The 17,676-nt window shown below is 40.1% G+C and overlaps 1 protein-coding gene across 2 annotated transcripts in view; it reads left to right on the top strand.

Annotated features, from left to right (window-relative positions):
• LOC112565825 (hyccin-like) overlaps positions 1 to 11,283 on the top strand; it is a 71,331-nt gene extending 60,048 nt beyond the window's left edge. For both annotated transcript variants that reach the window (XM_025241641.1, XM_025241651.1), the window contains 7 exons: positions 3,208 to 3,288; positions 5,280 to 5,398; positions 8,275 to 8,370; positions 8,703 to 8,876; positions 9,154 to 9,241; positions 9,719 to 9,860; positions 10,402 to 11,283. In XM_025241641.1, the coding sequence (XP_025097426.1) occupies positions 3,208 to 3,288; positions 5,280 to 5,398; positions 8,275 to 8,370; positions 8,703 to 8,876; positions 9,154 to 9,241; positions 9,719 to 9,860; positions 10,402 to 10,859 (1,158 nt within the window). In that variant the 3' untranslated portion in view covers positions 10,860 to 11,283. The remainder of the gene's footprint in view (positions 1 to 3,207; positions 3,289 to 5,279; positions 5,399 to 8,274; positions 8,371 to 8,702; positions 8,877 to 9,153; positions 9,242 to 9,718; positions 9,861 to 10,401) is intronic.
• Positions 11,284 to 17,676: the final 6,393 nt, after the last annotated feature.

A 17,676-nucleotide genomic window follows, 5' to 3' on the forward strand; every position in this document is an offset into this window, starting at 1 on the left:
CCGTCTATTAGCTGATCTGTTAGTCATCTTATCATCTAATCTGTTGATCATCTTATCATCTAATGCGTTGAGCATCTTATCACCCAATCTATTGATCATCTTATTATCTAAGCTGTTGATAACAGATTGTTATAGGCTGTTGGCGTTAGAAAGAACGCCGTTCACATGCTAGACGTCTGTGGCAGAGAAACGACAGGTAGTCTGAATCATTCCGTTTTACTTTGTGTGTGGTGCAGGATTGGGTGTTGGTGAAAAATAGGCTCCTCACGCCCCGTACTAGTAGTTGATGTCTCCCCCAGGTATCCAGTGCTTACAGACGGCGGGAGATCGTCACACACACACAAACACGTGTGTGTTCATAGGCAGGCGCGACGCACGTTCAGGATGTTGATGTGGAAGTTATGCAGGGAAAGAGCTAAGGGCATGTGTCCAGTCAGTGGTTGACTGCTCGGTATTCTAAACGTATCAGCAGTTGTACCACTGATTTGCTACGTGTACCTCACGACAGCGCTGGTGATCTTGCCCCCTGTTCACTGTAACCTTCTCCATCAGCTGACGTTGGTAGGTTGACACGTGGTGTGATGTGGTCGAGTCGAATGCTGTAAGTCAGTCAGTCGTGTGTCTACTTGGCAACATGGTGCATGTATTTCGTTACAGGGACATGTTGAAGCGGCACTTTGAGCATGTGCAGACCCACCATTGGTGAACCCGCAGTCACGTGCTGACCCCAGTGTTCACTCGTATCCATCTCCTGTCCGTGCGTGGGGGCGTTGCTGGAGATCAGGCTGATTCTATGAGAAAATCGCTCTTTTTGTGTTAAAGATGATCATCAGTTCTGTCGTCTTTTACGCTGAATCAGTTGATGTTCATTACAGTGTTGGTGACTCAGTTCATCTTCGTTTGTCACTAAATGAGTCTTATCTCCAGCGGTCCGGTGGAGCAACGGTTAGTGCATGTCATCAATACAGTGGGATCGGCTGTCAGGGGTTCAGATCTCGTCTCGGGCTGCATGTAGCCTCTGATAACAGAGGCTGACTCTTTTGCCGTGATATAGCCTTAGTGGCTGCCTCGGCATAAAACACATCGCCTGCCCTAACCCCAAGACTCAGACCATCTTTGTGTGTCGCTGTCAAACGTCTCTAGTTGTTGCTGCTATGGCGGCGATTTGAACAATGTTTACTGTTGTCATGTTTTGAGTATACTCAGCTACCACATTTGATGCACCCATTAACACACATACTTTCTCATTGAGAGAGAAAAAAATTAAGTGGAAGGAGGGAGAAATAGAGAAAAAGGAGGGGGAGGGAAATTTTCAAATAGCTGTGATGTGATGAGTTGCGATCAGTGCTGTCAGCCAATGTCTGTCTCGTTAGCTGTAAGTTGGATTTAGTCTAAGAAATATTTTAGCCGCATACTGCGTCCTAAGGTGACTATAACAGTCATTGTCTTCTTTATTGGAATATATAGTTCGTTTACTTTGCACCCTCGTGAGAAATAGATTGTGTGTTTGTGTGTGTGTGCGAGCGCGAGGACAGAGGTGGGAGCCATTCCGTGTTCCGTGGTTTTGTATTAGTAGCAATCCCATTCTTTGTGGAATGCCGCCGAGAGACACGAGACACTTGTGTCGTAGACCCTATATCCACTAGTACACCCCGAAGACCGACATGATATATTGCTGTAGTCTTTGAGAGATGGCGACATGCCGCAAGCCATGTGCAGGAGAGACAATCAGAGGTTGTTGTGGGGATGGTCAAGAGGAGACGACAGGCAGATTGTCAACATCGTCAGCAGAGGACCCTGAAGGTTTGACCAAACGGAGGTCGTTTGCATTATGGCTTTAGTTCTTGTGTACTGGCCTCTCGTGAACGCTTGCATGTCCAAAGACGCGGTCTTCCGTGAAACCATTCGTATTTTTGTATCGGCATGTAAACGGATTTTTATTTATTTATTGTCAGCCAATGGCGTTGTCTCTTCTATGAGCCATTTGTGAAGATGTTTCATGCGCTTTGAAAAACGCAGGCGCAATTAGATTAAAAGACTGAGTGCAGCTGTTTTTGGCGTGCTTTTGATGAGACACACCTGCGGAAAACAAAGATCAAAGCAGTGACAAGAGTGAGAAGGAAAAGGCATTAGATCGTCGACCGAAGCATGGAGGCATTGACTTGCTTGAGAGCGCGCACGTCTGCTGCGTTAAATGTTTGATGGCCTTGATGCGCAGCAGTCACGCAGCATCAGCAGCAGATGTGGTCGTTGACGTCCCAGTGCTGCCCTTCCTGGTCTTTGTTAATACCTTAAAAGCGGGGAGAGGGGGGCGATGATGAGTACTTCCCCTTGACATGTGGGCAAAAGAACACGGACAACAGTCTGTCCATGCTGGGTACAACAAGCGAAGGTTGAACTAGTTTTCATAGAAATGTCAAAACAAACAGGCTGGTCTGGTGGGTGGTTGGCTGGTCGGTGGGTGGGTGGTTGGCTGGCTGGTCAGCTGGTGGATTGATTAGTTGCAAATGCCAGGTGCTGGCCTTACTGAGTGGAAAAACGCAGGGCACTCCGGAGCTGTGCCTACGGGCAGTAACAGTGGCAGGGTAAGACATTTCATTGACACTCTCTGCTATGGAGTGTGCTGGCAGACCGAGTACAGATTGATTTTTATGGCCACAGCCTCCACCTAATCGAATTTGGAGCGGACTTCCAGATTCCTTTCGTAATTTTTTTTTCTTTCATACCCTTCCTTTTCGACCAAGGGCTTTTTTTAAATTTGGGGGGTAGGGATGATGTCTGAGGAAAAGCATGTATGTGTGTTGGAACTACTGGCTACATCATTACACCTCACGCATTGTGAACACGACAGGAGCATGGGTCCGACCTTTGGGACTCCAGACCACCAGTGTATTGACATTCCACCTCCCCTCCTTCGCCCACTCACATATTCCTCCAGCAAGCCATCCCCGTGCACATCTCTCTTTTCTTTTTCTCTCTCTCCCCACGCGTGAGTGCGTGTGCGTACTCTTTCTTGTTAACACAATGATGCCATTAAAAAAGAAGTCTGATGACATGAGGCCTAAGTGTAAAATGGTGATAATCAACGTATCAGCTATCTTATATTAACACTAATGGAGCTATTTATGCACGCCATCACCTGTGTTTCTGTACTTGTCGATTGGGTGAAGACAAATTTAGTCATGAGCATCTTTCTTTGTTGTGCAGGAGATCGTACATAGCGATGGCTCTCCCAAGATCAAGATGTTTCGCGTCCCTTCAATAGGACAAGGATCTGTATATCATGAGGTAAGTTACAAACGCTTTCATCACTTATCCCCTTCCACTTTCCTCCCTTCCTGGCCGCAGCTTTGTTCATTTGTTTTAGAATATGCTTTTGCTTGAGTTTGTGATATGTAGTATGTTTCTTTAGAACTGGTTCGCCTTCCCTCTGTCTTGTGTTTAAGTTGTTTACCCTAGAAACATATATTGCGCATGTCGCTTTTGCTTTATCTTCCGAGGGCATCTCTACGATGTCGTAGGTCTTTGTCTTGTCAACAACATTCGTGTGATGTCGGTGTTCGCAATACGAGTTTTCAGATGAAGGAACTCGTACGTTCTGCTCTCCTTTGTCCTCTATCGACCAGTGGTGTTGCGTCTCCACACCAGTGAGAGCACAAAGCCCCGCTGTGATGTGTGATGCGGCACAGCTTGCAGCAAGTGTGGCCCTGTAGGGCAGGTGCAGGTAGGCAGGTTTGGCTGGGTCACACAGTGGGGGAGATACGATCACTGGCTGTGGCTCATGCACAGCATCACCACTCAAGTGCCCTTGTTTTGTTTTTGTTTATTTTTGCCTTGTCACTATCACCTGCCTCGCCTACGTATTGCTGCTCCTGTGCGACGCTGTGATTTACGTTGCTTTTAACCGTCTTCCTAGAAGGGGAATGCAGCTTTGTCAAAGGGCCAACAACCAGACTTTATGTTGGTGTGCAGGCCGCATGGAGGAAGAAAAGTAATAGCTCAAGCGCTATTGCTGGCTTTCACAAAAATTAATGTTGGTTTTTTTCCATCTTTCAGCCAGAAATGATTCTGATTGTTTGATGGGGAAGGGGAGCTTGGGGGGAAGGGGATGGTGCAGAATTTAATCCATAATGCCAGTTTCCTTCTGCAGTTTCTGTAATCTGCTGTGAGATGATCAAAGTTAACAAATGTTTAGACAGAGCAGGTGATGACATTTGCTTTTGATTGGTATCTTAGGGCAAGCAAATATTTTTTTCTTTGGATGCCTGGCTAATGGGCTTGTGCCTGTGGTCGCCACACTGTGCTTGAAATAATAAAACTTGTTTCAAGTCTTGAGTCTCAGACAAATCTACTTATTTTCTTTTTTGGAAAAAAAAAATGAAAATGTGAATAGGACTATACAGCAACTACTTCTGGTATGTAATTCTCAATCGTGTCAGTGGAGACTTTCATTGTTTTGTTGAAATCTGGGAGATTCATGATGGCTTCCACCTTTAAAAGGTTGTTTCTGATAATTTACACCAGATATTCATTCTGAGACGAAGGGAATCAATATCTTCAACAAACACTGTGGTCACTTCAAGTGAACGTGTACAAAGAATGGAAAATTGCCTTTAACCGCCTGAATTATTTTGTAGTCTTGGCAAAGATATTGATCAGTTTTTTAAAATTATGGTGTCACTGGTCACTTTGAGCGGAAGATGACAATAAAGAAGGTTTTTTAAAGACATTTCTAACCTCCAGACCGTATAGCAGTTTCTTGTCATCTGTTTGCCATACCTCACTGTCATCCTCATCTTGTTGCCATACTTTACTGTTGTTGTCATCTTGTTGCCATAATTGTTGTCATCATATTTTTGTCAGACTTGACTGTAGTCGTCATATTGTTTCCATACCTTACTGTTGTTTTATTGCTGCCTTTTGCTCACTGCGTTGCTTTGTGTTGGGCTCCTGATTTTTTCTCAAGAAGTAGAGTTTTGTTCTTTTTTCCAGTTCATTTCTGGTCTTTTCTGCTCTCATTGGCACTTTACATTTTATTAAAGAAAGTAGTCTTGCTTATTAAACCCCAGTTTCCACAAGAAAGTTGTGCATGAAACAGCAATCTGCTTCTGGTAATAGTGGTAGTAATGATGGGGTGGTAGAACGTACATGATGTGTTGGTGTCACTGGTGTTGGTACCAGTAGTTGTGTTATTTTTCTTCATGAAGCACACTGATATTTACCCGTTCATCTCACACATGGGTTGTTGTTTGACTTTGACCAATACCTCTTGCCCTCAGCACATCAACCTCAGCACGATGGCGCTGTCGGAGAGCACACTGTCGCGCTACAACAAGACTAGCGAGATGTGGAGTGGCGGTCCCTGTCTCCACTACGAGGCTATCAACGGACAAAACAGGTAAAAATATCAAACACAAACACTATTCTTCTGTAGGCAGTGTTTCCAAACAAGAATTTTTTTATATTTTTGTATGTTTATAGCTGCAATAATTACTAACAGGAGCAGCATGTGGAAGACGTCATGAGCTGTCTACCTTGTAAATACCTGTCCGCCCCTAGGGCTACTGTTCTGCGAGGGTGTGAGGAGGATGACAGAGTCGGGTCCTAAATTGTGGCAAAAGATATTTTGAAATAATCGCAGTTTCCCTACAACTGTCGAACGCATTATCAATGTTAACCGCAATAATTATTTTAAATCCGTTTTTTAAAGTAGGTGGGAAATGTATATTTTAACTGCTGATTCGCTGGTGTCAGCTAATTTCTAGAGTGGACGACTTTTATTGCCACCTCATGGCGTGGGACCCGGATGATCAGGTGGAAGTAGACCGGTGATCGACCAAGTCTTTTTTCTCTGTTGCTTCTAGAGGTTTGTGTAGGGCAAGTCGGTCGTTGAGCTGAATATGCTTGTAACATACGGCTTATTATGTTCTTTATGCCAGTTTATAGAACGTCTGAAACTTTCCATCAAATACGGTCTTTCCGAGATTTACATACAGGTCTTTCTCTTCTGGTTTTTTTTAAGTGTTTTATACTTGTCCATTTCTATTTCGACCATGGTCGCTGTAACATGGGGCTTGCAGCCGACAAGGCGTTAAACCAGCAATGGAGACCATGACTCCACTACAGCACAACTGAAGGTTGGATGCTTCCAGCAAGATGCGTGTGCCTCCTTCTTGTGGAGAAAAAGTAGATGTTTGGGGGCAGACATTGATTTCTGACAGCTGCTCTCAGCCGGTCTGGCACGTCTGATTCCACTTTTAATTGTCTTGATGCATTCAGCCTAATGGCTTCTCACCGTGTCTGGAAACTGGTCTTTAGCTTGAAACTCTCGTTAACGGTTGAAAACTCGGTGGACGCAGTGAGACATAGTGGGGGTGAACTTGAAAGTTCTAGTCAGATGGGTGTGATGTCACCAGAGAGACTGTCATTGTTGCGGTCGTTGTCGAGGGCTGAAGGCACCCTACGTGACCCTCGTGTATAAGTAGTAGACGCTGGGTCATGGAGCTCGGCTCACAAGTCACTTTGTGTGTGGGTTACATCTACCCTTTTTATCAGAAACTGAGCTTTAGATCAGCAGGTTATCTTGCTCTTGGTGGATCCGTTGTGTATAGTTCAGCCCTTGTCTGTTGGGCGTGCTCACAGTTGATAGGGGTTTGCTCCTCAAGTTAGATGTCCAGGGGCCAGACTAGGAAGACAACGAGGCCGTCGAGGCTAGCGGGTTAGCAAGTCAATGTGCAGTGGTATTCTCAGCTTTGCCACCCAACACCGGATCGCGAGGGGAAGGTGGAATTTTAAAAAAATGACCTTATCGATAATACTTTCATATGCTAACAATGAGGGACAAACCCCCCACAAAAGAAACTGTAGAACGCAAATGAGTAACCTTTCTAGGGAGGGAAGGAAGGAGGGGGTGAAGCTGATTTGTTTTGGGGAAGTAGGGGAGGGTGGAAGGCGTCTGGAGGCTTCTAACAGTTTGGAGGTTGGATGCAGTACATCTGTGTGGAGATTGCGGGCACCGAGGTACGACCACTTTGCCTGTGGGCTCACCCTCCTAGACCCCTTCCCCCCACACCAAACAAAATGTTGTTGGAGGTGGTTGTGGGTCACGTGATTGATGCGGCTGTAAGGTGGCGAGAAGAGGAAGACAGATGGAAGGCAGGCTAGCGACCAGTCACGTGGCTCACACAGGGCGTTGAGAAGTGCTGGCAGTGAGGGCTGCAAGGGTGATTGATGCAGACCCAAAAAAAGGGAAATGTGGTCGCCGGAAACGGAGGAAGCCCTGCACAGTTCTAGCGGCAGCCGCCTTCAGTGGAAATAGATCAACTGGTTGCTGCGGCACAGCAACTTGCACACAAACTGCCGTTGATGTTTTTACAGACACTCTTGGCTCTAGTGCAATGGCTTCTTAGTTATTAAAAGAGTGCTTGGGTATTTCTTGACAACGGTTTTGCCGTCACTTTGGAAGAGAACGTGACATTTGGGGTGGAGACAAGATTTTAACTTAGGCTGTGTTTGGATGTGAAGGTCTTCATTTTCCTGTTGCGATTTTTCAGTAAGAAAAAATAAAATAACTTCACAAAAAATAAAAAAAAATAACTTCACAAGCGACACAATGTCAGATTTAGTTTACTTAAAAAGATACGGTTTATAAAGAAATGTATGTATATATGTGTGTTCAATGGTTGGCCAAAAATGCGTAAAATGCATGTGTGTGTAGGTGTGTGTAGGCAAGAATGCCAGCTGAAACATTCTCTTAACAATGAGAACAGCAGGATTCATTGCTTAGCTCTTTGCCTCAGCCTCATTACTCTAGTAAAAGAAAGTGTTTTAAGATATGTATTCACTTTCATGAATTTTTGTTGGAGGTAGATGATCAAGGGGTAAAGTGTATGCACTAACAGTATTAATCACTCAGCTCCTTTCCTTTTATATTAATGACTAGAAGAGATCTTACAGGTGTCAGTGTGCCAGCTGGATCTGATTTTTCAATTATTGGGTTTTAAAACAATTTTGTAAACTAAGAAGACCTTTGTTTTGTTCTAAGATTTAAATTAAAATAACTTCATATGGACCATGTCATCACCAAGCTTTCACCACTTTGCCATGTAATGCATATTCTAACTAGCCTTATCTTAAGATTTATCCATGTGCATCCATGCTCATCCATGGCCTTCCCTCTTACCTCATCTCAACATGTTTCACTTAACCATCTCAAGGTATTTACTTTTTCATTTTGAATTTTTAAAGTTTCTTGAATGTTTTTTTTTTTCTTAGGCAAGCAATTTTGACACAGTTGATACAGGTCTACAACAATGACATTGCACAGCTATCCCATCATTCCCATAATGCATTGTGCATTTCTGCATCAAGGTAAGGGTTCTTTTAATATGACATTTTACATTCTCCTTCTTAGGATGCTGATGGGTTTGTTTGTATTGTGTAATGAGTCGTGTTAGGTCTCATATTGTTTCATGTATGAATGGTGTCTTGTGTGCGTCATTTGTTCCACATCATTTGAAGCAGAAAAAGACATAAATAAAGAAAAGCTGTTTGCTCTAAAAATGGCCAATTGAGTGGGAAAACATTGTATTGTATAGATCATACTTCTGTGTGCTTCATGATATTGTTTTCAGTTCTGCAGGATTCAAATAATAAATTCTTAGTCATATGAAATATAATGGTTGTATTTTGTATTGTTGTAGGATAGCCATTTCTGGATTGCCAAGCCGAAATGTTTCTGCCATGGATTTGCAGTCTTGGCCTGTCAATAATGGTCCTCGCCCCAATCACACCAAGATTTCCAATGGCCAGCAGCCTAGTCTGGCTATCAGCCCCGCCCTGCTTGTAGAGATACTGTGGGGTATCAATTTTGCTATGTACGTTGTTTCTTATTGACTGATCATTTACGTTCATTCACACAGATCTCAAAATGTAGCACTGGTCATATGCAAGTCAAGAAAGACTTTGGTGGGGGGATAGAGCAGCCACTTGACTCAGATCAGGACAATAGAATGGCACCAATCATTCTGAGGTCTATAGATGTTTGAAGACTGCATGTATAATAAGAAAATATTTGCTACACATTCTGAATATTTCAAATATAATATAAATATATCAGAAGTATTGGGATACATTGATCTCTGATTATTGTAGGTATAATGGCTGCACAACAATTGCCAAACAAGCAGTTCAAGATGTGCACTTGCGAGCTTGCTATGAACTTCTTGCAGATGTACAGTTGGTGAGTACACGTGTGAAAAAGTTAAGATCACAATGTAGTTAAACGTGTTCTTTTTGTATTTTGAGTCATGCAAAAAACAGTCTCCAAATGATGCCGAAACACACACACACACAATCTCACATGCCTGCATACTATAGATTTGGCTTTCATTTTTTATTCTAATAAATTGCAAATATGCAAGTAAAGGATTTACATTTAAAGTTGCTTTGAAAGACCCCAATGATCTGTTCTAGCATTTTCTATTGGTCTTAGTGTTGGGAAAAGAAAGCTAATTGGTTCCTTTATGAATCTTTTTTTGATTTCTTGTGAAAACCAATTACTGGTCAATGAATATCTTTGATGCTGTAGGTGTCAGTTTATCCTGATTTTCATTTTTTTTTCTTTAAAATAGGTATTAAAAAGGCCATTGGGAGCTTATTTTTTAATATTTCTATAACATCTATCAAGCTGATGTCAGGAATACTTTTGTTTGTGAAGGTGACAGAAGCAATATTGAACTCGGAAAGATTGGGTTCTGGACTAACAGAAGATGGACTGCCAATGGGTATCTCATATTCTTCTCATGGTTTTACCAAGTCTGCTATCACCAATGCCTCCTTTAAAGCCAAGAAACTGCCTGGTAACCTTTTTTTATTTTTATTATTAAAGGCTAACTGTAAGGAAAATTATTTTTTAATGAATGCTTTTAATTCATTGATACCAATTCTGTAATCAGAGAGGAAAACTTAATTCCATTCATGAGCTGCAAAACTTCAAACACCACAAGATTGAGCAATGCCCATTATATTCTCAAGGCTCTACCATTGGCTGTGGCCATTATTGATATCAGAAGTCACTTTTTAAGTCATACCATGTTATAGAACGAAAGCAAATATTCACCTTGCAGCTCTTCTTGTGTGGAGTTACCAGTACCTTTGTTATGTTGGTTGGCCTTAGTCTTAAAAATACCTTTCTTCTGTTGAGATGAAATCATTGCATTTTCCTAAAGTTTGATGAAGAAGTTGCATTGCAGATAGTTGACTTCTATTTGATGTCAAACTATATCATAGTTATGTTGATGTAAAGTTGCAAAACATAGAGCAGTTAGTAGATGGCTTAACAGTCTGTTAGCAGTTTAGATGGTGAAATCTTCTGTCACTGTGTTTTGTTTTCTGCTGCAGATGACATCTCTGTCATAGCAGACAAACCTGACGCAGATCATGCTCGTTTGTCTCCAATAGAAGAGGAAAGCAAGGGAGGTGGTAAACTTGTTGCACGCATTGCAAAAGGCAAGAAGGAGAAGGAACGAGATAAGCCACGAGGGAGGGATGCACAGAAGGAGTCAGACACAAGCTCCAACAAATCTTTGGTTCTTAATGGTGATGGAGTAGATGGCATCATAAAAAATCAGCAGAGTAAATCAGTTGAAGCATTTGAATTAAAACAAATGAACCGATCACGACATTCTGGTGGAACTGAAGACAGTATGGTAACCAATGGTAACAGTAATGCTGTGCTTACTCATAGACAGGGGGACAGTAGGGGCTCAGGGGAGGGTCAAGGTGCAGAAGTCAGAAGTCGCCCTTCTTCATTTATTGGTGCTCCAGTTAATCCCGAATCCTATAGTACTGATCTGTGATAATCTCTTCCAGATGCAAACATTTCCATGGAAGGAAACTCTGGACATCATACCAGTGATGGCTAGACTGCAATTTTCTGTGATTCTGACATGTTACTAGAACTTTTAGTGAGACTTTCAGAGAGAAGGCAAAGTGGGGCTGTGTTAACAGATATGCTTAATTCTTTGCTAGAATTTTATGGAGTAAAAATACAATCATGAACTTTAAATGTAAGAGAGTGTGCACATTTCTATAACATGTTACAGCATTGTTGACAATGACACTAATGTAATGATACTCAGGCAGCCATATTGTTTGGGGGGATGGCATTTGTTATTAGGCTGTAAGAAACCGATCATGACTAAAAAAGATTGCAGAAAAAATTGTGCATAACTTTTACTTGAGGCTACATGATGGGAACATTAAAAGTTGTGTAGAAAATTCTTTGACTGCTGTTTGCTTCTGATTTTGATGTAATGTTTGCAGTCGCTAATTTATGTGTTATCAACCAAGCAGGTTTAAACACTTCAAAAGAAAACATTTGGCATAAAACATTACCAGGGACAGCTTATCATCAACAGCTAAACTGTACAGTGTAACTTACCTGAACTGATCCTACATGTCAGTTGATGTTTTGTCCTTAGTGCCGTCATTGATTTCCACATGCAGCCTTGTCTTAATAGCACAGTCTGGTGGCGAGCTAAACTTATTCTCTCTGTACGCCTGGTGAAATTACATAGAATTGTATATACACAGGGAGTCTTACACCTGTTAAAGTCAAAAAATATATTAAGTTTCTAGGCCTTCTTCAGATGATATATATGTACAACAATATATTCAAAGCTTTGGTACATGACTCTTCACTTTTGGATTTATTGTAACTGGACTTTGAGATAAGTAGGGGTAGGAGAGTATTGTTGTATATAGTGGGTTTCTTTTTCTTTAATGCAGTAATAATAATCAGGTCACCTTATTGCAACAACTGGTAGGAATAATGCATTCACAAACATTCACAGACTAGCTTGGCTTTGATTTTCAAAACAAATGCTTCTTTGTAAGCTTCATCTTTTGCAATGGACATAGAAATACACAGCCTATAGATACACTGAGACTTGGAAGGGAGGAAGACAGACACAAAGAATTACACTGATGTATCATTTCCTATTACAGAAGTTACTTTGTTTTCAATATCTTTATGTTTTCTCAAAGTTAAATTTGCAATGATGAAACACCCACACATGCTAATGATGCAAGGTTGTAGTCAAAGGAGGCAATAGGGATGCAGATACATTGAAGTTTTGTTTGTTTTTTGTTTGCTGGTTTTTGAGTTTCTGTTGTTAAATTGTATTTAGTTACTATTTCCTTTATTCAAAATGTCAGTCCATTATTAAGTCACATTAAGCTACACAACATTTTGAAATAAATACATACAGACTTGATACAGACTTGAAGGTGATGTGCTCAATTTGCGACACATTTTGAAAGAGATATTTTGACTTATTTACTTGTAAGTTTGAAAAACTTAAGAAATTGAATAATGAAAATGGTTTTATTGGAAAACATAACTTTCATTCTTCATTTTTGATTTTGTTTTGACATATCTTATGGGTGTAACACATTTCACCATAAAGCATGTGACTAAGAAGTTGTTTGAAAACTGAATAACTTTTCCCAGTTTAATATCTAAAATTCATCTAAACCTACTTGAAAACAAAGCAACCTGAAAGAACCTTTATGACCTTTGAAAGTATGTTAATATCTGAAAGTAGACTTCTGTGTAAGTCTTTTATAGGTAAATGATAAACAAATAAACAATAAAATGTGCAGATACTGTAAGAACTTGGTTCTAAAATTTGCTTTCAAACATGGACTCTTAGGGATGAAGCAGTGTGTTGGAAAACAAAAAGCTCCTAAAGGTAAAAACTTTAGCCTCATGCAGTTATGCCATTTGCAGACATGAAAGTGAGAATTCTGTACAGTCTAAGGTCAGCCTTCGTCAGTACAAAGGACAGATGATTTTTGCAAATTATATTATGCTAACATTTCTATCATTTGTTTTCCTTTTTCAAAAGGAAAAATATCACATCTTAAAGGTGATCTCTTGTTTTAAGTATGTGCATTCTAAGCCTAAATTAAATTCATATATTTTCACCCAGAAAAATGTGATAAAGTTTTTAAGACATTCTGAAACATTCTGTTTGTGTGGGGAGGGTATGTTTGAGACAGAAAAATCTCAACAAAATTGACAGACTATGCAATACACACAAACTTTTGACAATAAACAGTGTTCTCACCTCTTTTATGGAAGCTGAAACCATGGAATACTCTATTTGGGTTCTTATGGCTGAACCAGAAATCAGTGCTCAGTGTTTTTTCTGTTTTACTTTATCAAGTTCCTCTGTTTTGCAATGCTTTGGTCTGTGTTGCTGACACTTCCAGAAAATAATGTATGCAGAAACATTTGAAGTCATCAAGTCTGCACAGTTTCTTATTCTTTTATCAGAAGTGTGAACACACTTGACATCCCATCCATGTCTGTAACCTCACTCTTGACACAGGTTGTGATGGTAGTAGACTCATTCCTTCTAAATAAGTTCTTGTAATTGTGGTTGGTAACTTTGTTGGTAGGAAGAGGATATGAAGAAAAAGTCTTTCTTTGGGGGCACCTAGCTCATATAAAGTTAACCGATTATTGAAACAATCTTTTATGGTTCAAAGACTTTATTATTACTATTTCACTCAGTTTTGCCCTTTTTAACCAGGTTTTAAATGTCTGTAACTATTTGATCATCTTGTTGGCCTGTGTGACAAGTTTGAATCGTCAAAGCAGTGCTGCTGGCTTTGTTTTCCATTAACTACAAGATTGTTAAACTGCATGACTGTTGCCTTCATTGTCTTGCAGGTGGATATCTGTTGACTGAAGGCAAAAGAAGTCTCTTTGCTTGTGCAGGCAGCCTTTCTTTACCACCAGACCCATAAAGCTTGGCCATTATTCATGTTCTTATTCAGGTCAGAGCATGCATAATTTCTTGCCTCTGTTCTTTTGTAATGTGTCAAGATAATAGGTATGTCTAAAATCCAGCTTCTTCCTTCAACACTTATTTAAAAGGCAGGCTCACTCTCGCTCTTTCTTACCCATGAACGCTTTGCAGTTACTGGCTGCATGAGAACTGTGTACAGAGCTATTTATTTTTGCACACATCTCTTGCATCCCCCATCCCATGTGCTTGGTTGTGTGGGACACGCTACCATTATCATCATTGTGAGACTAATTTTGCAAAATAAGAATGAGCAAGGTAGACAAATACCTGGTCAACTATGAAAGGAAATTCTTTTAAGTTCAGCACTGTAGCAGGTGATTTTTTAAAATCATTATGCATAACACATCAAAATTATATTCTTTCTTGCTACTCCCTGCTTGTGAAGTGCACAGAAAAATACGCTTTGAAATCAACATGGATGAATCGATGCAATTGAGGTGTAGACTTCTGAAACTACGGGTAAATTATCTTGTGCAGGTGCAATGATAGCTTTGAGAAAACACTGAGATTTTTAAAACGTGAGCTGATGTTGAAACTGATCAGCTGTTCTGATCTGACTAGATCCCATGTTGACATGGCAGGTGCACTAGTCTTACAAGAAGAGGGCAATGTTGATATATGCACTAGTCTCACAAGAAAAGGGGGTGTTGATGTGGCCAGGTGCACTAGTCTTACCAGAAGAGGTAAGCACCCATCTTTGCTCTCAGCATTTACACTTTAGGGCTAAAACACTATGTTCTTTAGCTGATTCACCCTGCAGTGCTGGTATATGATATGGCAATCAGGTCTTCTCGTACACAGTCCACCACATTTAATAATAATATTGAAGGGCTTCCATAACACAGCATCACAACCAAAGCAGGTCACACTCTCTCTGCTGATGAAAATGATAAAAGAAATAACATTAAAACACTGGTTAACAATAATATGCTACGATACAAAACACTTAACCTCTGAGCCACGTGTGAAAGACATGCATAAGAATAATTGTTAAAGACAGACATGAATTGTACAAAAATAAGTTTAATAAAGAACTATGTAGAACTGAAGGGTGTTAATGCATAACAGTACAAAAGATCAGATGTAATTTTTTTAATATTATGGTGATACCTCATCTTGTTTGCAGAAATTCTGATTACCAGAGATGATTTTTTTTAAAGTTTTATTACAAATTTCTCTTGTCTGTGATTTTAAATGTTAGAATTACATGGTGTAAATAAATTTATTTCTAGGATGCCCAAATTTTGTATAAAAAGGCTGCTGTTTACAAGGTAGGATTAGTTTGCAATTTAGGTTGATTCACAGCTTGCATATTGGTCTGTTCTCACACCACCTTTGACTGCTTTTCATTCCACGAGCCATTTCTTCCTACTTGTAGAAATGTTATCTGAATGTCAGCCTGTGAGAAGTGGATGGCTATTGTCTCCAAAACTGTTAGCACTTTAACTAAATTTTCAAGATTTGTGCATGAAAACATCTGATAGGAGTAGACATGCAGACACAGAGTAGGCAAATCTAAAAGATGAAAATGCAGCAGGTTTGTAGTTGTAGCTGCTGCAGACCGACACCACCAGTTGTAGCTGTAGCTGCTGTAGGTTGGCATCACCAGCGTCACTTGCTGCTTTGTAACTTTCATGTGTGGTATACTGGCTTCACAGTTTGTGCTCTTCTAGTGTGCTACTTTGTGCAAAAATGGTTCTCACTGGGGGCCACTGATGAAGGCTGATGAGGCTTTAATGAAATCCTGATCTAGATGCCATCATCTTTCAAAACAGTCCTCATATAGATAGCAATACTATTTTGAATGTTTATTTTTAATATTTAAAATGGTAGAAGGAATAATGCATGGTTTAGTTCCAAACATTAGTGAAGTGCTGATGTAGATTAAACAACTGTAATCAGAACATCAGGCTTTCCATCAGGTATTGCTTTTCCTTTCTGATCACCAGTGGTAGGTTACATTTTGCAGGTACATCCTTAGAAGTCCAAATTTCTACAGGCCCATCTCATTTTCTTGCCACAATCCAACACAAATATTGGATGAGTGGTGAGGATAGCAACATAAATAGGGATAACAAGGGGCTACTTTGGGATAACTAGGGAAGGATTTGAAGGGAAATTCTTTCTGCTACAAAATGTTGCAAGATAACCAGTGGTGAGATGATGAGTCGAAGGCTAATTGTGTGTTGCAGTATTTAGTACAATGATGACACTGACCTGTATTGCTGTTCCATGGTGTTAATACTGATGCTCTCTTAATGCAGTCCATGTTTTTCATTACTGTAATTGTCCATTGTAGTGGTGATATTATGTTGCAGTATGTTGATAATAATGTGTGTACAGTTTTTTCAGTATAGTAATAATGTTCACATTGATTTAAAGTGTGTCATCTTATCATGTTGCCTTTGATAATGACATTAAGTTACCTTTAAGAGCTCATATTGATTCACACATTTTATACACCATTGATACAGTTTTAGAGGGGGACATCCCGAGTGGCACAAAGCTGATGCATCAGTGCACCTCTAAACTTCAACCATGGGTCAGTTAAACAAAAAAGGGTTGGGTGTCTTTCAGTTAGCGAGTTGGGGACTTTTTAAATGAGACTATAGAGGGCTGTCAGTGACAATGTAGAAGACTGATACCACAGATACCTTGTCCCTTTCTGTCGTTTGTCAATGTTATCCAGAGAGGGCAGAAAAGGACAAGAATATGGTGTGAGCATATACATGCTGGCTTGTAGTTAAGAAAAAAGAGAGCTCTATATATGCAGGCCGATAGGCACCTGAATGAGCCAGATAAAATGTTTGGTATTAATATGTGATTTAAATTCAGACATTATTTTAGGCCAAGGTCTGGTTCTATCTTTTGATCAACTCAACTAGTTCCTGCTTAACTGAGAGTCCTTTTGCCATAGTCGAGGCAAAATCAATTTTGCCTGATAAGTGGTATCCTGGCATGGCAGACTCCAGATGTCTGCACAATAACCTGACCCCCCACACACACCCACACTGGCCCTTCCAATCACTACCACTGTTAGTACTTGGTAAAGTCTGTCAAACAGCACTTTCTATATAAAGTATAAAAGACAGTTTCCAAGTTTTGCTAATTTCAGAAAATGGTGCAATGAGTAAGTCTGGAACAGGTCAGGAATGACTTACATAGCCTCATGATTATTATTTTTACCTGGAGGGTAGCTTATAAACTCTTGCCTCCAGTCATTTCCCACCTGTATCACTCGGTGTGATTGGATTTCTTTTTCCTGGTGGAAATCAGAATATTTTGCATATTCTCTTTGAATGTTTCTAGAAGCTGATGCCCAGCACTTTATTAATTTATATACATGTCCTGCTGTTTGCAACCATTAATAGTTTTGTATGGATGCTAACAAAGATCATGGAAAATACTTTGGGTTGATACACTATATGGCTATAAACTATATGCAGAGACTAGAAGCTAGACTTCACTTCAGGTTGATCCAGAGTAGCTTCTCATAGCAGTGTCAACAACAGTTGCAAAAGCAGTCTTCCAAATCAGCAGAAATAGTTCCTCATTATACAAGTATTATGGCTTATACATATATCTATTGAATGTCTAACAAATATTTATGGAAAGTGAGCCTTATTATCCATTTTTCTGGCAAATTTGTAAGAAATATTCCTTTTGACATATTTTTTTTAAAGTTGGTTTTCTGTTGTCTTTTTGTGGAAAAATATTTCAATCTGTATAAGAAGAAAATGAAATAAAAACTCATTGTGGCCAGGTGGCTGTAAAATGGTATTTGAGTTTCTTATGC

Source organism: Pomacea canaliculata, linkage group LG1 (assembly GCF_003073045.1).
Source record: "Pomacea canaliculata isolate SZHN2017 linkage group LG1, ASM307304v1, whole genome shotgun sequence".
In the NCBI taxonomy this organism is placed as follows: Eukaryota; Metazoa; Mollusca; class Gastropoda; order Architaenioglossa; family Ampullariidae; genus Pomacea; species Pomacea canaliculata.